The following is a 20,450-nucleotide window of genomic DNA, read 5'->3' as shown; positions in this document are numbered from 1 at the left end:
GGTGTGTGCCGGGAGCCTGCGTGACTCGAGTTTCGAGCAATCCTGATCAGCCAGCCACTATATGCTTACCGATTCTGCTCGCGACGAGACGAATATGTACTCCGATTCTTCAACAGGCATTTACTCGACGAGCACGTTTACCAACTAGTGAAAAATCGTGTTGGACAGTGTCGTGCTATAGCGATGGCGATTCCTTGATGTAACCGCAAAAAATGCCAGACAACGCTTTTAATTAAAGTAGATTAAGTAACAATTGCATTGCGTTTGTGCATTATGTGGTTTAGATTTGACTGAAGAGAAAGTGATTGGGAGAGGAATATGATTGACGACGATACGGTGCTATAATCGAAATCAAAAGCACTATATTAATCAAACGTTGTGGGGCTATTCGACACGAGATCTGAAGAGCGCGATCACGTTACATGGAACTGTCCAACGGTTAAGACGATGGCGATCGTCAAGAAATCCTTGAGTCAGGAGCTTGAATGAATCTGGACTAATTAATGGCACTTGCGCGATCTATTGACTAGAAGAGAGAGGTTACTACCCTGGTGCATTCGAATAACACGTCAAGAGGGTGAGAGATGATTTCTCGTGAAAAAAATAAGAAAAAGACATGGAATAAAATTGTTTTGTTCTACATTTTTTAATTTTTTTTATTTTTTTACAAAGAACCACTTCTCACCCGTTCGACGTGCTACTCGGACGTTACCTGGATATGGAGTACAACGTGTTGGGTATTTAACCCCTTGTGCTGGCAACTGATTGCGCGGACCATAACGAGTGACCGAGCCGTACACAATAATTCGTCGCTTTCCTTTCGAACTCGTCGGTATGATATCACTGGATAGAAACTATTGAGAAGTAATTGAACAAATTTATTATTTGCCTCGGTTATACTTAAATATACTTAGATATACTTAGATACATTTAAATATACTTAAATATACTTAGAACTGAGAAAATGTTGCAAAAAATTCTCGACATGCGTGGCACGTCATTCCAGCGCAAGTGGTTAAACACTCGTCGACGTACATACCATTTATCTCTCATTTCGCAACAAGTTGCAAGCAGATCCAACCACGGGAAGACCGTAAATCTCGTTGTACGCGTGGCAGACGAGGAAACGAAACAACGAATTGCAAATCGTTAGGGAAGACGGATGACCGCTTGGACGGAATCACGAGGCTAATTTGCCAAATTGATTTTCGTGATTTTCGACCGGTTGCCGGCGACATTGTGAGAGCAATCCTCGTAGCCGAATCGAGCGAAGAATTCTTATTGCTCAGCAAACTGGCTCGACGTGATCGGTGAACGAAAATGGAGATAAACGCACGTGGACTGAGCAGAGAGATGGAACGATCAGAGAACCTTGATCTCGAGTTTCGACTAGCAGCAACGAATTAATACGATCTATCGAGGCGCCGCTAGAATCCGTGCTAATCCGTTTGTTCTACATGTGAGAGAGCTTTGTTACGCCCACGTTTGGCGACTAGAAGACTAGACACAGTATCGAACTTGGTGCAAGTCCTTGTATTGTATTAAAAGTCTTTCCTTCATCCAAAAATAGGAATTAAATAGAATTATTTCAGTAGTTAAATATGCAAAATAAGATGAAACTTCCGAAACTACGTTTAAAAACATTCTATACGAACACTACGGTTTTTAAAACTATTTTTAAGCATACCGTAATGAGTTAAATCGCCTCGGATTGCACTTTTTAGGTACAAGTCCTTTTAAAAGTCTTTCTCTCCTGCTCGAAAAAAAAGTACGATTATTTCAGTCGTCAAATATGTAAAATAATCGAAACTAATTAATGGATTAATTCGTTGGAGTGCCAAAATTGAGAAATGGATTGAGAAAACATTCTACTACGCGTGCATCATATTTCTTCAACCCTAAGAAGTTAAACCGGATTGCGCTGGATCCAGAACGTGCAAAGTCTGATCGAGCTTCGATCGGGCACAATAAAAACGAGGAATGCCTGGCGATGTTTGGAAAATAGCCGATCCACAAGTAGGGGCCACGTGCTCTCGTCATGATGTGGATCGTTCGATGCCTCGATACGCTCGTAAAAACGCGCGCAAATCAACGATAATATAAACTTCGCCGCTTATCGTCCGTAAAATACAGCCGCGAATTAAGTCGGCGACGAACAGCTGAATTCCCCTAATTCAGCAAGCGTTTACTACAAGCCAGCTTGCAGCCCGCTGTTTGGCAACTGATAAACCTATAAATACGAAGCACGTGCTCCGTATTTTATGGAGGTGTAGCAAGAGATAGAAAGAGAGAGAGAGAGAGAGAGAGAGACGCGGATATCTTGGAGAAACAGCCGGTTGCTAGCTGCTAGATTATTCGGTCGCGTCGAGGCTGGTAAATCAGTCAAACCATATTTCGCGTCGAGCACCGGCTCGGTCTCGCTCTCGTAAATCGATAAAAGTTGAAATTATACTCGCTCGCTATGCGTGATCGACCGCCAATGCGATTTCCTTCGGCGCACGAACGACAGTCGAAAATATATACGCGTACGCGTGTCAAACGACTCGTCGTCGCGCACCCGTTTCCCGTTTTTATTGCGTAAATTGTCGATCGTTCATAGGCGTAGGTTATGGATAGAAGTCTGGAGGTTGGATAAACGGAGGCGCGCGATACTCTCGATGGATTCGTAACAATTCGAACGCGGCATGAAAAATTTAAGGCGCGACTCAGACGTCTAGAACCAATGACCATCCGCGCATTACTCAGGGTTTAACTTTTTGGCTGTGACGCCGCTTTTAAAAACGTGCATCTACACCGCTAGTCGCTATTATGTGCAGTTGTTCGTTATAAAACTGAATTAAATTATTAAATTAAATTATTTTAGATTTTATTGTTTGACTTGATTAACATTAGTAGCAAGGAAATATTTAGCAATGATGTAAGAAGAAGAACTAGTCTGGTCTCGAGATATTCTAAAATGTCTAAAATTTACAAACGCGTTCTATCTTCCACAAAAAGTTCAACTTGAGTAATTGAAACAAAGAAAAAAAACGCCATTTCGTCATTCACGGCTAAAAGTATTTAACCAAAATGGGAACGAAATTCAAAAACGTCGCGTCGACGCCGCGCCTTCCAGTAGAGCAGACCGATCAGCAAATCAAAGAGCGTGCAACAAGTAAAAGTTTGCTCGACGAAGCTTACAAACGCCTCTAATCGATCCAAGTCGTGCCTTTGTTCCTTCACTTTGTTTGCGTTCTAAAAACGACGAGAAAAGAATCTCTCCGACAAAATTCGTGCAATTTCGCATTTTTACGGATATAATGAAAAAAAGAACAGACGGGAGGCTAATAGAATGTCACTGTATTTTATCAAAGTCATATCACGTGCATTTTTTCAGCCTCAAAGTGTCTGCGAATACACGAAAGTGTATTACATTGCACATCGCAGATTAGACATCGTGTTTTCTCGTTCGCAGAAACTCAAACGAGGACATCGAAACTGGAACGTGAGGCAAACGTGCGGCGAGAATCGGCCGGGACACAGAAAAGTCCATCTACGCTTCTGTCGGCTGGTGGAAAATTGAACGAGGAGTCCGTCCGCGATCTAGGAACGCGGATTAATTATCTAAATTTACCGCATTACGGGTCTCGGGCGTGACGACGCGCGTCTTCGTTACCACATGTCAACGATTTATTTTTGTAGCGAGCCACGGCCCTGTGGTAATTGTAACTAGCTAGTTCTCTAGCGAACGTTCGACCTTGTTTTTTCAAGCTAACGAGCTTGATTCGTGAGACAGACAGACAGACAGACAGACAGAAAACGGCAGGAAAAGAGAAACGCGGCGCCCACGCGTTTTTGCGTTTTGCGCGCGTCCAGAGAGGCAACCGGTCGGGTTTGCTCTCTCACAATCAGTTGGATCCTCTGGACGCCCGACGAAAATATGGACACCGTGCACGATTTTTCCGGGAATCCGCCGTCCCACGCGGCCGCCAACGAAAATGAATCGGGCAAAGCTTTAGGGACGATCACAAAGCCAGGCAGATTCGGCTGGGTATACGTGGCATAACTGTAAATCCGTCTCACAGTGGTTATAGATGCAACCGAGCACGACGTGTACTCTGCCGACCCACACCTTTCTCCTCCAAGGCCCGCGACAGCTGGAAGCAGGATCGGCTCTCTTTCTCTCCTCCCCTTGGCTGCCCCGGCCAATTAATTCGCTATTACCGCATTGCTAGTCCGTAAATCACGGAGGATAATTGCCAACCGGTAATTTCACCGCTGCTCAGTTACGCTCCGGGATAATGGATGCATCGTGAAGCATTTTCGATGGCAACGACTCCGCCACCGTTCTCTCGATCTTGTTCCGATCGATTGGCTCCCCACCGTTCTTTCGTCATATTCGTCGAGTTTTTGGTTTAACGCCTTTAGTCACGCTATTGCGAATTCAATCCCTTTTTCTTTTTCTTTTCTTTCGTCTCTTACTGGTGTAGAACGAACGAGTCGACTCGGTGAAATTCGATTCTTAACGAACGTTCGCCTTGCCGCGAAATTAAAAGTATCAAACTCAGTGCTACTAATATTGAGTAATTATTAGGTCATCTCAGAAGTTTGTCTGACAGAGGATACCGATTTCGATGATGTTTGGCGTAAATGTAATTTGCAATCGTCGATGTCGAGGGGGTGAAAACTACACTCAAGTCTACAATAAATCCACATAGATCAAGAGGGTGGCTGCATACTTTTTTACAGCTTACATACTTACATACTTATATTTCAAATTTTCAAAAATTCATTCGTAAAATTTGATAATACTATAAAATACTATAATAATATTGTAATACTATAAAATGATACTATAATGATATATAATATTATAAAATACTATAATGATAATAATATTATGTATAATATTATAAAATACCATAATAATAATATTATACATAATATTATAAAATACCATAATAATAATATTATACATAATATTATAAAATACCATAATAATAATATTATACATAATATTATAAAATACTATAATAATATATAATATTATAACTATAATATATAATATTATAAAATACTATAATAATACTATAATACTATAAAAAGGAATGAACCTACAAATTACACCGATCAAATCAAAAATGAAATCAAACGATCGTCGAATTTCATCGAATCGCGTCGTATCGCCCACCTCTTTGTGGTTCTGACGAATCAGAGGATGCGAGAGGTCACGCGTTCCCTGTCCTTCCTAGCTAATGGAACGGGATAATTATTCCGGACAAGCAACCCGATATATCCCGACTAGCGAGACTCGTCGATCGATAGAATGCATTAGGCGATGCACGACTAATTGAAAGGCAATGGGATTCATCGATCATTCGAGGCGGATCGCGGACGAGTGTCAACAGACGTGGGAAACTCGAAGACTTTGACACGAAAGTGTGTCAGCGTTACGAGCTCGTTCGAGAACGAGCACCGATTTAAACCGCCGTTTTAAATGCCTATTCCGTGGCTCGCGGAAGCACGTTTCCTCTTCGCCTCTTATCACCGATAAGGCGGGGACCAAGGTGAACTGACATTTTTCCGCGAAAAGAGGGACACCGCGCGGTGTGAACTACTTAACAGTGTATTATTATTATTATTATTGTGAAACGATGTCGACGCTTACCTCCACGTGTGAGGCGAGAATCCTGAACACGTATCACCGCACTGCAGGCAAGGTTGGCCCTCCTCCACGTCCGTGATCAGGACACCCTGCGATCAAACAAGTATAAAAATACATTTCTCGTCGTGTGTTTCGCCGACGTGTATATTTCCAAGCATAACGAGATATTAATCCCGGCCTGATCTAATAATACGTTTCAGCACGCCTTTTGCATTTTACGCATCTTTTACGCTCTAGTAGATGTTTTATTGCAATCGACGATCGAGTTTCTCCGATTCTGCGAAAATAAATCGCAGGGAGGAAGGAAAGAATATTTTTTCATTCGGACTTGGTTCGAACCCCGCCGACAAAGTCGAACATGTCGAACTGCAGAAACGTGTAATCGTTTTGTCGTCCACACTGTGTAAAAGCACGGTGACATTTATCATCCAGTGTTGATGCAAAAGGTCTCATCAAAGATAAATAAACTGGCCATCATGAGATCGCGGAACATTAATTGCAAAATGGTGAAAGGTTCAGATCATCCTTTGCGAATAGCAAATGTCAATCGCCGTGGGCGTCGTTCGACGACTCCTCTATTCGGCCACGAATCTGATCGAACACGCGGATACCTCGCTCGCTCAGTCAGCGACGAATAAAAAAATGACGGCAGAAAGAAAGAGCCGAGAGCGTGCGTCGAGGAAAAGTGCGTCATCCTTTCGCGCGATCGTGACGCGTTGATAATTACGTGCGAAGCGGGACAAGGTCGAAGTCGCCAGTCTACCCAGTAATTGGCAAAACTTTGGCCGTACAGCTCGTTGCACGGTGGCAAATCGCTCGTATGTATAGTAACAACGAATCCACGCATTCCAAAGAAACGAAGGATCCTTCGAACGAAGCTTTTCCTTTTCAGAGAGATTAGACGCGCGCGCGATCGTCGTTTAACCCGTTGCGCCGGCAACTGATTCGCGGACCATAACGAGTGACCGAACTGTATAGAATAATTCGTCGCTTTCCTTTTCTTTTAAACTCGTCGGTATGACGTCATTGGATAGAAATTATTAAAAAGTAACAAACTTATCATTTGCTTCGCCTGTGTTGCATTTAAATATACTTAGAACTGAGAAAATGTTGCAATTTGGGAGAAAAAATTCTCGACGTGCGTGGCACAAGAGGTTAATTATTTCGATATTTGTATTTCATACATCTTAAAAAGGGTAGTTTGTTTAAAATATTAATTCGATGCTATTTGATAGTATTCGATAGTATTTCGTATGTTAAAAAGGATAGTTTGTTCAAAATATTATTTATTTTAATCCCTTGCGCTGGCAGACTGATTGCGGACCGTAACGAGCGACCGAACCGTATACAATAATTCGTCGCTTTCTTTTTCTTTTAAACTCGTCGGTATGACGTCACTGGATAGAAATTATTAAGAAATAATATAACTTATCATTTGTTTTGCCTGTGTTACATTTAAATATACTTAGAACTGAGAAAATTTTGCAATTTGGGAGAAAAAAAATTCTCGTCGTGCGTGGCACGTCATTCCAGCGCAAGAGATTGAAGGATCGCCCGGTGACATTTGGACACTTTGGCGAGGAGCAGCTTCGAAACGCGCGGCGAGCAACGATAAAGGAAAGCAGCAAAGAGGATGGAAGGCTCGTGGCGCGTTGGATGCGTTCAAGAACCTTCCGGACGGCATATATGGTCGGTGTCCGCCCACGTGGAACAGGTCGCGGCACTGGCATCGCCAAATATCGAGTAGACAAGCAACACGCCGCGGAAAAATATGTGAGCCGATGCGTGTCTCTAGCTGTCTATATATAGAGATCTTGAATAATGAACCGCGAGCGAGCCTCGCGTCGCCTAATTAACATATTTTTCGTCTGAACTGACTCACGAGTGAAAGGACCCCTTCTTTTCATTTTTTCCCTCACTTTTTCCCCTCTCTGGTGCTCGCCGCTACCAGCTGGTAATCACCTGGAAATACCTCGCCGTGTTTGACTTGCGTCAGCCGTGTTCTTTCAAATATCAATCCCAGACATTTTAATCCCGAGCAGCTCGCTTCGAGTCGTTTCGAGTTTCCCGTTGTTGAATCATACGCTAAGACGACGATTGGATCATTCCTCGAATGACGTTTACTTTCGAGGAGTGTAAAAAATGAGTCTCTCTCTCTCTCTCTCTCTCTCTTTCTCTCTTTCTTAGCAATCGTCCATCACTCGTCACGTGCACACATTGTCGCGATTTTGTCGACGCGATGCACGCGAGGTCGTCGCGGTTCCATCGACTCGCGTTGTTCGCGACGATGATCGACGATCGTCGATCACACGGACAAAGGCTTGCCTTTTCTCGTACGCGGTGGCGGTTGCGAACACGCACGCGCCGAGAAGAGAAGAGAGTACGTGTCCTACACGCGGCGCGACCATTCCGTTTGTAGGCGGTTCGCTGACATTTCCATGACGCGTTGGCCAACAGACGGTGGAATTACGCAAGGACGTTGAAAACTTGCGTTAAGCCGACTGTCATGACGAACTGTTAACCCTCTCTCGAACCTGATACCGGATCGGATAATCACGGATAAATGAAACCGGGCGCGCGAAAAAGTTTCAAACGTCTCGGGATTTGACCAACTTTTGACTCACCAGAGAGGAGAAACCGAGCGAGTTCGCTCGAGAAAGTTCGCGCCTGACCGGTGTCCATGCTCGATGAAAGAGCTAAACCGCCGAGCAACGAGTGGATTAATTAATTGAAGGATCAGCGAGCGTTGACGAGGATAAATCAACACGGTGACAGTTTGCTTTCACCTTTTATTCGATATATTATTCGTTCGTTACTCGCCACGATGGGCGACCACGGTGTCTGGAATCAGCTGGTGTTCCGAATATACGGTGGCAACGAACATACGAAGTTCGCATGTACAAAGTACGACGCATCAGGGTTGGATTTGAATCAAAACGTTTCACTGGTCAACTGAGAAATTTAATGAAAACTTTCTACATTGCAATCTCGCATCTGATAATTCTAGTTAAAGATAAGTCTCACGATGATATTAACTCTCGTAATTACTTTCACTTGCTTCATACATGTTCCCCAAGCTCTCGTGCAGCCTGGACGCGATAAAAGTGTATAACTGGCTATGCCAGCGGAATAACAGCGTATAATAGCACCGCGTAGTTATCGCTGGCCGCTGGACGAAAAGAAATCGCTGTAGAAAAGCCCGTGGCAGGAGCGAGAGCCACCGGCTAACGACCGATCGGCAACGCGAGCAAGTCGCGTGAAACGCGGCGAGAAAACCTCTTTCGCACCTTTGCAACGATTACACCAACACACACTCGTCACGTGCATGTACGTGCATGATTCCGTCCAGCGGCGTAGTGTGTCGCCCGGGTGAAAATCAGTGAAACGAAATTTCATGATGCGCGCGATGGCCGATTCGCCACGGTTCTCGTGAAAACTTTCATCGAGACTCTCATCTCGTTCTCATCTTCTCCATCGATTTATGAATATAGCCTCCCGCTTCTGAACCATAAAGGACCGATCGAACGCAATTGACTCATGAAAATGCCATACCCCTTCACGGTAGTTCCAGACTCTTCTCGAAGGTGTGGAAACGCCTCTTCCCGACGCTATAGAACCGTCTCGATCCTCTCCGCGGCTCGATTCTCTCTGTCGACGATGATCCTCCCGCTCCTCTTCCTCTTCGTCATCCTCGTCGCTGTCCGCTTCGTCCTCCGCCTCGTAACGCCGTGTCCTCCTTCCGGCGTGCGTGTCCTGCAGAGGACGACGCCGACGTCTCCTCTCGACAGCCGTCTCCGGGCTCGTTCGAATCCTGATGATCGTCGCCCCGTTTCTCTCGTGCGTCGTCGACGTGCATCTGCTCTCCGAATCTCGCTCCCGATTCGAGTCACCAGAGTGCGTTTCCAATTTCGCGCGGCCGCGTCTCGAACCGCTGTCGATCTCCGTCGAGCGGAAACCTCGCGTTTCCGGCGACGGATCTCGATCGATCTCCGAACGACCGTCCGGATTCGCACGGTATCTGCTGCTGTTCTCGCGGAAGTACCTGGCGGCGAAGATCCGGTTGCTCTCGTGCCACGACTTGCTGTCGAATTCCGGCTCGCGGCCGTTGCTAGTGTCCTCTCGACACTCGATCCGCAACTCGTCCCGTTTCGGCGGTGTCAACGGTCTCGAGTGTCTGTCCGATCGTTTCTCCACGGCATCCTGATTCTTCCCCCTCGGAGACCGTCGCCTCTTCTCCGAATCGTTCGGCGGACTCCTCGTTCGAATCTCCTCGTCGCCTTGACTACGAAACGAGACGACACCACTGCCCAACTCGACGTACCGTCCATTTGGCGACTGCCCCTTTCTCGGCTCGTCCAAGTTTCGAAGATCGTCGCCGTCGACACCGTCTTTGCAGCAAATCCCGCCAAACTCGACCGTCTTTTCTTTGAACGAGTTCCTTCGGGCCGAATCGGAACGATCTTTGAAGCCGACTTTCAGACCGACGTCCTCCCGATCTCTGCACGAGCGAACCGATCCAATCGAATCGTAGTCCTGCTCTTTGAAAGTGATCCTACTGACTCCGTCGGCGTGCCCCTTCAACGAACGTTTCCTCTCCTGTTCGGTGTCGTCGCGATTCCTCGGCAGAATTCTCCCGTAATCCGAATTCTGCTCCCTCGACGAGCTCTTTCGCGAGACGTGCTTCGTGTCCCTTCCTCCAAAATACTTTCTCTCCAGCTGGTCCTGATTCTTGAACGAGTTCTTTCTGCACGGATCGTTCTCCTGGCCCTTGAGGGACGTTTTTCTGCTCAGGCTGGACTCTCTGTCTCGAGAGTGGCTCCTCCTCGTGTCGCCGGACACCTCGAACGAACTCTTCCTCGTCACTTGTCGATCGTGATCCTTCAACGAGTCCTTCCTTCCCAAGTCAGCGGTCGAATCTTTCAACGAAACGCGCCTAAACGATTCCAGATCTCTTCTGGGCTCCACGACAGCTCTCTCGTACCTCTGTATACGCACGTCGAAATCCTCCGGATTGCTGTCGTACGCGTGATTTCTTCTCCTTCGCGAAACCTCGTCGTCCGCTTCTCTGCTCGGTCGTCGGTGAGTTCTCTCCGCGAGTTTCCTCTCCGTCTCTCGATCCGCCGACCGATTTCTGCCATCGTCCTCCTGCTCGTATCTTTCGTGGTCTCGTGATTTAGGCTCGTTGGCACGGTCCACTCGAATCTTCTCCGGACTGCGCGAGCACTCGCGCTCTATCCGAGACTTCAGCTTGTCGTCCTCCCGAGACCTGAACCGATCGATCATCGCCCTGATCTTACGATCCGGCGATCTTCCGTCGATGGCCAAGTTCTCGATCTCCCTCAGAAGCTGTTCCCTCTCGTCGTTTCTCTGATCATTGATCTCGTCGTCGTCGTCGTCGTCGTCGTCGTCGCGCTTCGATCGTCTCAGCTTCGAATTTTCCCAATTCTCTTTCCTTCTCGACCCGTGCGATCCGTCCTGCTCACGATCGACAGATCCCGTACGCGTTCTCGCGCGCGGCGTCTCCACGCGATCGTCTCTCGATCGTCCGTTGATCAATCGAGCATCGTTACCTTCGAATCGATCCACCGTCTGCTTCCTCGGCCCGACACTCTCGTCCTGGACGATGTCCTTGATGTCCCAGGCGCCAAAGTGCTCCTTGCTCTTTTTGTACAACAAGTCGGCGTTCGCGTTCACATGCTCCTTATAGTCACGACCGTTCTTGCTCACCTCGTCGTTCGGTTGCCTCGTCATACCGAAATGGTAGCGATTCGAGTTGCTCTTGCACGACTTTAACGCGCGATCCGGCTGCTCGTGGTGGAAACGATCCGTGGAGAACGAGGACACTTTCGAGCCTTCCTTAATCGACGACGAGCCACGAAGACGAGACATGGTCGTTGCTCGATCGATTATTATTATTATTATTATTATTATTATTATTATTATTATTATTATTATTATTATTATTATTATTCACTAGAACCGATCGACTTCACGTCACAGTTGAAAACTCTTCGAGATTCGGTTCTACGCGTATCCTGGGTGCCTTTCTTGATCGCGAATATCCTCGTCCACTCGTCAGCAGAGAGATCACCACAGCTTGAGTCACGTATCGACGGCGCAGTCCGCGGAGCGAGATCGTCCGGTCGCGACTACCGAGGAGGAGGATTCAAAAGCGAGTGACATCGGTAGTCGGTCAAGGAACTCGGTGCGATGGTTTCGATCGCTGTAGCACAAAAACAACGACGACGACGACGACGATGGGAAGGAGATTGAGAGAGAAAAACGCGCGTCGCGGACTCGGTGTCTCATCGATCCTTTGATAACGAATCACGATCGTGATCGAGGGAGAGAGAGAGAGAGACAGAGTGAGAGAGAGAAAGAAAGAGAAAGAGAGAGAGAGAAAGAAAAACAGAGGACAAGCTCTTCTCGTCGCTTCTCGGCGCAACAGCCAGTTATATCTTTGGTTCCGGCGATTTCGGTGGCTTCTTTTCGCGAGACGAAGCCGGCTTTGGCCGAACGAGCGGAGCAGACGACCCTGAAAGTCGTCTGTGGACTTTCACGAACGCGAGCAGCACTTTGCCAGTCGAAGTCACCGCGAGAGTGTGCACCGGAGAGGAGAGCGTGTTGCTCCTCTCCCCCTCTTCGTCCTGTCCACCACCTTCCTCCTCTTGGATGCCACGCTCTCCACCGACCACGTCCCCCTCCGTTCGCTGCAACGTTCCTCCGCGTCCTCCTCTCCTTCAGCCGCCTCGCTGTCCTCCGTCCTCCGTCCTCCGTCCTCCGTCCTCCGTCCACCATCCTGCGGTCCTCTTCGAGGTGAGGCGCGGACCACTCGATTCTCCCGTTAATCCGGCTCCTCTCTGCCGTCGTCCGCCTCCTCATCCTCATCCTCATCCTCTGCCGCCGCGACACCACACCAACCACGTGAGCTCGACCTCGCTCGAGTTCACCGGGATTCTGGGACTCTTCTCCTCCTCCTCCTCCTCCTCCTCCCGCCGAGCTTTTCCATTTCGTTCCTCCGATTTTCTCTCTTCTTTCCTCCTCCAGTCATTTCTTTTCTTCGTAGCACGCGCTACGATCGAAAGTTGCAAACGTTTGCGTTACGATTCTTCTCATCTCTGTTCGAGGAGCTTTTGTCTAATCACAGTCATTTCGATGGTACGATCGACAGTATTAATCGACTCTCTCTCTCTTTCTCGTCGGCGAACGGTTCTCGGCGTTGTTTTGCCAGTTCTGGCTGGGAAAGAAGCCTGGCAAAAAAAAGAGTGGAGGAACGCCGTCACCGACCGCACCAGTTCCTAATGACGGTGCGTCGCGGTTGAATCCGACACTCGGATGGCGAGGATCGGCAGGCGCCATCGTCGTTTAATACCGCGTTAGGCAAGAAAACGGGGCAAGATCGTCCCCATCTGGTTTCCTTGGGAATGACAGCTGAAAAGTGTGGACAGAGACAAGCGTATCTGCGCTTGACTCGCTCAGCGTGTCCTTTGTACAAAGTACGACGAATAATCGGGCGATCGAGACACTTGAGTAGACTTCCATTTCACCGGCGAACGTCGTTTACGGATGAACAAGTACAGTGAATTATGTTTAAAACACACATGCACTTTCGTTTCGATAAAGTTTGACGTGCAAACGATCGTTGTTGCACAAAGATGACAATTTCTGGTCAAAGCGGAGCCGTGGAGACATAGATCCAAGAAAAAGAAGTACGGTTACAGTCGCTCCAATTATCTGGTCAAGGCTAAAATGACGGAAATTTCGTCGGGCGATTCACGAATGACACATGATACAGAAATAACGAAAAAAAATCTGAGAAATGACGCCAAGTATTCTTTTTCACCAAACATCGAAAACAGAGAGAGATAGAGAGATAGAGAGAGTCATTCAGACGAGCAAAGTCCACGAGTAATGCTTGGCGAGACGTTTGCTCGCACGACACGGACTCGTCCGTGCGCGTCTAATAAGTTCTCGGACGCGGGTTCGAGCCGATGGATCGCAGCACTCGTTGGTTCGTTGCAACCCTCGTTTCGTGCTCCCTCGAGCGAGAAACGTGTCGAGCCCTGCTTAATGAGACGGGATAATTCCACTTAAACGAGGCAGCCGTCTCGTTAGGCCCGTGACAACACCACCAGGACCAGGTGGAATGATAGCGTAGAGGAGGGGGTTAAAGTATGACGGCGCGTCGATTAGAACTGGCGTTACAATTTACGACGGGGTGGGATCAATTTATCGCGCGTGGGCGGCGGTGGCGATTGTAAATTGACACAGACAGATAATTTTCGATCGGGGTTTTAGAGCGCCGCGCCGGCTGAAAGCGCTTTCGCCTATCGCGGGTATCGGCTCCCCTAAGTGGGCTGTCGCTGTTACGCCACGTAACTAAACAATCGCTCTCTCTCTCTCGTTTAGAATATGACTTACGACAACGGCACGCTGATATCTCGGCCGATCTCGGCCGGGCAATCGCATAGGTTCGAGGCACACCACGTAGAATTGTTCTGAACGCGTTAACTGCCACGCCGGCTACTAGGGAACTTTAAAATCGAAGCAAATGTTGCCGGACGTCACAAACTCGGAATGGTTAATCATAAATCATTACAGAACTAACGAAATCTGAATGAAATCTGCAATAGTAGTTGATACTTATTCAAAAATGTTAAATTCTACGAAAGTGAAAGCCGAATGCGACGACGATTGTTTGAAATTTAAAGCAAAAGTCCCTAGGGACTCCCGGCGTGGCAGTTAACGTGTCAGTGGAATCGATACAGAACTGACGAAATCTGACAGTAAAATTTGCAATGGTAGCCGATACTCGTTCAAAAATGTCAGATTCTACGTTGAGACAGCAGTAAAGATCAAATGTGACGACGATTGCTTAAACTTCAAAGTAAAAATCCCTAGGAATAGGCGTGGCGGTTAACGTGTTAATGGAATTAATACAAAATTGACGAAATCTGAATGAAATCTGCAACAATAGTCGATATTCATTCAAAAATGTCAAATTCTACGTCGAAACAGGAATAAAATTTGAATGTGACGACGATTGCTTAGATTTTAAAGAAAAAGTCCCTAGTAATCGGCGTGGCAGTTAACGTGTTAATGGAATTAATACAAAATTGACAAATTCTGAGTAAAATTTGCAATAGTGGTCGATACTCGTTTAAAAATGTCAAATTCTACGTCGAGACAGCGGTAAAAGTTAAAACAATATCAAAATATTGAATTCGAAGCGAAAGCTTCTTCTATCTTTACCAATCTATAACTTATACCAGCTTTTCTTTCCAATATTTCTTTTTTTTTTTCTTTTTGTACTGACAGACTCCATTTATGTGATTTTCATTCCACGTGGAGGAACGGGTGTACATAAATTGCACATTCTTTCCTGTTAAACTCGTTACTTTGTGCATCACCAAGCTTGAGGTGGATTCGCGAGTCAATTCTAATCAGAACACGACAACTCCTTAACGGATCCAGGTACCGTAAACGCACGCGCGATTAATTCCGTAATTGTTCGATGAATTCCCAACCGTGAAAAAGCTGCGAACCAAGACGTCTCGAGGAAGAGCCAACGAGAGTCAGCTTGTACTTTCCTCGCTTCCATCGGAAATCGCGTTCGGTTGATTTCCATGAGTTTGTTTCGTTTCGCCGGGACGAGCTGTGGTAAAAGTGCACGGCGGCATTAAGAGGCCGGAGAAAAAGAAAGCAAGCGAGACAGACAGAGAGAGAAAGAGAGAGAAAAAGAGACTGAGGGAAAGAAACCTGCCATTAAAAAGAGGAGGAGCATATCGGAGTTGGTTATCTAGGCTAAAGGCTATGCGCGCGATCGATTTCACGAACGATCTTTTTCGTACGCATGCACGAGAAATCAAGGCCGCCGCTTTATGCATCTTCTTCGATGGCCGACGGAAACGACTGTATATACCCACGCCTCATCTCCTGCTTCCTCCTACGCGTGATCCTTTGAAAAAGTCGGTCGAAGATCGATAATTAAATATCCTTGCCTCTACCAGCCCGCGCAGAAACGTATGTCCAACGCCCGAACGATAAAGACGACGAAGTTTCGAAACGGCATACCTTTCGGAAACGACGCCGAGTATCGATCCGTTCGATGTAACTCGATGTTGGACAATTGTTCGGGCATCGATAATTACGTTATACCCTTGGCGAGACTTGACAAGCAACGTTGTATATTTCATTTCTAGAGCACAATATATCTACCTAGAAAAAGAAAAAAGAAGAAAACACACACACGCTCGAGAGGACCACCGAGCATCAGTCGATGGCTCGTGGTCGGTGTTAGATGCTTTTTTTCACGCGAATCGAAATGTCGCGGCGAGAGAGGAGTTTTCGTGGAACTCGCTGGTTACAGCCCTGTGTGTGGGCCGCGACAAGGTCCTGTCACAACGCCCCCGCCGTTTTGCACCGGAGAGGTCTAACCGCTGCTCGGTGAACGGGGCCTTACGAGCGCGCGAGCGCGCGCGCGCGTATCGACCTTTTCGCCCGAAATGGCGAGATCGAGGGTATCCGTCGAATCGACGGTTTGCTCCTCTCGATTATCTGTGTCACGGAGAGGCTCGATCGCTCCCCGCTCGCGCGAATAATCCAACGATCGACAAGTCAGTCGACAAACTGAGCAGCGCGGAGGGATAAAAATCTTGCCTGCCCGTATCGATCGTGGAAACTTATTACTTTACGACGGTCGTAGAGACACGGTGAACCGCGTTGAAACGTGCCTCTGCCACGGAGGCGCACGTAAAAAACGGGCTTAATCGGATAGCGATAGATAGATGCGGGTATGTCCGTTCGCGGCGTGTCGCACGCGATGTCTTACGTATCTGTCGGATTCAAGGGCGGTTGTATCGCGAGCACCGATCGATTTTTAAGGCGCGCGTTCGCACGTCTACCCTCCACTTCCATTAAACGAATGCGAAGAAATACCAGGTCGATCCGACCGATGAACAACGATTTGCAATCGATCTCGTACGATGTGTTTATCGATGCGCGTAAACGCGACCGATCCGAGCTCGCTCGTCTAACCTACGCCGTTCCGTCGATCCATAGATCGGCTGGCCTAGACCCAAATTGCACGAAACGGAACTCGAATTCGATCTCGTATCGAGGAGACGTCGCCGTAGATTTGACATTTACGGCTTTAAAGCGATGCGCTGCCGCGTCGAGAAATACCTTGACCACACTTCTAACACCAATCCGAGACGAGCGATTTGTTTTGCATAAGAAACAAACCATGACCATAAAAAATATGCACGGGAATTATCGCCACTTACTATTGTAACTGTCCGTCACGTGTTGTACTATGTAAGTTCGAGAGCAAATCTCTGACGACCGAACAAGGAGAGGACAGACTGTCTTCTAATTGGATTTAAGCAGGATACCGTTAGGCATTTAGCGGTGCGTGTCGCAATTGTTCAGCGAGCGATAGTAACTCGTTCCGGTGAGTCATTCGGACCTGTACCGTTCTCGTTCTATTGGACCGTTGCTCGGACGCATTCTCGGTCGAAGAGCAAAGTTCCAAGATCATCTGGATCATTCCAGCAACTCGACTAATTGCGGACTCGCGAGACAGACCGTTTGCGAGTTCATTTTTTTTTCTTTTTTTCTTCTTTTCTTTTTCTCCTTTTCTCAAACGAGTACGTTACTCCCCTCCGGTGAAGCTTCGCCCGCGAGACAGTGATTGATAAATATGTTCCAGGTCGCAGGGAAGAACTCGGAGATAGCCTACAAGTCTAGCTATTCAACCGCTGGCTTGCTGCTTTTTCATCGCGGTTCCGTTACTCGTTTGCGTTGCGAAAAAAAACTTGACGTCGATCTTGAGCAGAGATATACGCTGTTACGCGTCGCCCGTAGTATCCACGAAGCCAACATGCCCGAGGAAAATGTCCGTAACAATGGAAGAGTCGAACCATGACGATCCAATTTCGTATTCCGTGTAACGCGCGTAGAGACGCGCGCGTCTCTAAATCAATCGATCATCGTCGCTTAATCCGACGGCGACATCGTCCGGTGATTGCAAGACCGTTTCGATGAGCATCGACCGTATCCCAGGCCGGTGTTGCAGGAATCTGCAACGTTTTTGAATTTCAATCCATTCGATCATTAATAACTCGTTAAAGAACGTTAACACAACAATTTATTTTGGATTCTTTCCAATCAAATTCTTAATATTCCTCAGTATCAAAGCTATGAATTAATGTAACAATAAATATTCCATAATTTTTTCATCGTTCGTATCGCTTTTGAACAACTTTTGAATTTCGATCCGCGATGTTTTCGATCGACGACGCAAGATTCATTCGATTATTATATACTCGTTAAAAGTCAACGTTAACGCAACAATTTATTTTCAATTCTCTCCAGTCGGTCAATCGAATTCTTGATATTTTTCAATATTGGAGCACTGAATTGAATGTCATTCTTTTCAAAAAAGCGAAATATTTAGTGAAAGAATGATAAAAATGGTACGACTATTCTCATGCGTAAAAATACTCGCTGTCCCGGGAATCCATTCGAACTTGCAACTTTAGAAAAAAAGTTAACTTTGTTATTTCTCCGTCCGCGGGATAAAAAAGAAAAAAAAAAAAGAAAAACCAATCGATGGTCAATTTTCATACGGACGAAAATCTTACGTCATCGCGATAGCCTTGCTCTTTGAAAAGGAGAGCCGCTGAAAGTGAATCGTCCTAATGCTACGAATTATCGAAATTCGATAACGACCTCGATTCGGCATAATGTGCATCTCGATTGAAATTACGCAAACGTACGTTCGGGCCCGATGTGTTGCGCGCGGAGGGGCGAGACGAGACGAGGAGAGCCGCAAGATTGTTGGTGGTTCTGCCACCAGAAGTTGCCAGTGGAACAAATACGGGAAACGAGCGTCAAGCTGCGGGAAAGTTATTACCTATTTCCAGCCCCCGTGTTTCTGATCAGCTGCTTGATATTTCGCGGTGTGGCTTCTCTCCTCGTGATCGAACAACGTGTTCGTACGTTAATACGCCGAGTTTCTCGCAATCCGGCGACGCACACTTGGAAACAGACGGGCGACAGATGTCTTCGAGTTGCGCAGTTGCGGTTACGATTGCATTCCTGCACTCGAGATAAGAGCCGGGCGCAATTCGCGCCAAGACAATCTTAGCTAAATCGTTAAATGTTCGTTTTTCTTTGCTTTCCTATTTTTCTTCTCTTTTTTTTTTTTTTTCTCTTCCTCTGTCTCCACCGGGAAGATTCCGCGAAATATTCGCGAGGAACCGGTGCAGAAATGACATTGAGCAATGATGTCACGCGCGCGGAAGTGGCGTCACTTGGCCGTTCAATTTGAGGCATAAATAATTCGCGTCTGGTCGCGCGACGACCTTTATTTCACTCGTACGCTCACGGCATGACAATCCTGTCTGCTCCTAAAACCTGTCTGCGCAGATCTCTCGTTCCACGATCGAGAACGAAATCGATCGAACACTCTTCATTCTCCAGACTCGGCGATCAGCTTGCGAATCTCCGTAAAATCTCCGAGCAATTCAGCCAGAGAACACGGCCAGGTGTAATATAGATAAACAAAGGAATACAGAGACGTCGTAAAAAAAAAAAAGAAAAAACAAGAGAGAGAAAGAGTGAGCCAAGGCATTTTCCGATAGCGGCCGATACCACGGCCGCGGGAGATAAGAATTCCATTCGCGCGGGGATTGATACTTTTCAGCGTGCGTTGCAAGCCCACTCGGGCGAGCCGAAGGGAGAAAACGGAGCAAAAGGGATAGAAGAGAGAATGGCGACGTGCCAGCTACTGCACCGTTACAGCATTTTTCTTCGATCGGTTTTTACGACCGTCTTTTTAATCTACGCGACTCGCTCGCGCCTCACTCTCCTTGCTCTCCGCTCTCATTTCCTTCCGTTCACTTTTGACTAGAGACCCCGGTCTCTCACGCAGGCACGAGTGTAGCAAACGAATCCAAATCTCAGTAATCTTTTTGAATAGTCCAGTTTTGTATAAAGTATAATTTTGAACATGAAACAGTGCTTCCTTCAACCGAAAGAACGTATCGTTCATCACTTCCCAGCATTGTCTTCGTTCAACCGCTTGCGCTGGAATGACGTGCACGTCGAGAGTTTTTTGTCCCAAAGTTGCAATATTTTCTCAGTTTTAAGTATAACCCAGGCAAAACAAATAATAAATTTATTACTTCTCGATAATTTCTATCCAGCGATATCATACCGAAGAGATTCAAGAAGAAAGCGACGAATTATTGTATAAGGTTTCGGTCACTCGTTATGGTCCGCGCAACCAGTTGCCAACGCAAGTGTTTAACCTCTTGCGCTGGAATGACGTGTCACACACGTCGAGAACTTTTTGTTCCAAAATTGCAACATTTTCTCAGGTTTAAGTATACTTAAGTACAACCCAGGAACGAAACGAATAATAAATTTATTACTTCTCAATAATTTCTATCCGGCGATATCATTCAAGAAGAAAGCGACGAATTATTGTATACGGTTTCGGTCACTCGTTATGGTCCGCGAATCAGTTGCCAGCGCAAGTGGTAAGATTTCAGACTGGAACGATACATCTGAAGAGATAAGGAAAAGCAGATAACAGTAGAAGATCTCGTAATATCTCGTTGTAATGAAAACTGGAATCGTAGAGAGAAATTGGCCATGGTCGTGTAGATCATTTTTTTACCGAGGCATGCGACTGTTAATATCGCGAGGTGTCCCGTCGTTGATCGTAGGTCGCTTTTATGAATAATGTAAGATAGAAATGCTAATTGAAATACTTTCGAAGCGCTTTGTTAACAAATCT

The 20,450-nt window shown here is 46.6% G+C and overlaps 1 protein-coding gene across 2 annotated transcripts in view; it reads right to left on the bottom strand.

The window, feature by feature from the left end:
* LOC122528249 (four and a half LIM domains protein 2) overlaps positions 1–20,450 on the bottom strand; it is a 94,281-nt gene that overhangs the window by 59,785 nt on the left and 14,046 nt on the right. The window contains exons 1-2 of one of the 2 annotated variants that reach the window (XM_043653185.1): positions 9,197–11,548; positions 5,648–5,733 (exon numbers count right to left, since the gene is read on the bottom strand). In XM_043653185.1, coding sequence (XP_043509120.1) covers positions 5,648–5,733; positions 9,197–11,533 — 2,423 coding nt within the window. In that variant the 5' untranslated portion in view covers positions 11,534–11,548. Of the gene's footprint in view, positions 1–5,647; positions 5,734–9,196; positions 11,549–20,450 lie in introns of those variants that run through there. The other variant, XM_043653191.1, reaches the window with a different exon arrangement.

Source organism: Frieseomelitta varia, unplaced genomic scaffold (genome assembly GCF_011392965.1).
Source record: "Frieseomelitta varia isolate USP_RPSP 00005682 unplaced genomic scaffold, Fvar_1.2 scaffold_247, whole genome shotgun sequence".
NCBI classification, from domain to species: Eukaryota; Metazoa; Arthropoda; class Insecta; order Hymenoptera; family Apidae; genus Frieseomelitta; species Frieseomelitta varia.
Note: the sequence above shows the minus strand (reverse complement) of the source record. Positions and strands in the feature narration are given on the sequence as shown.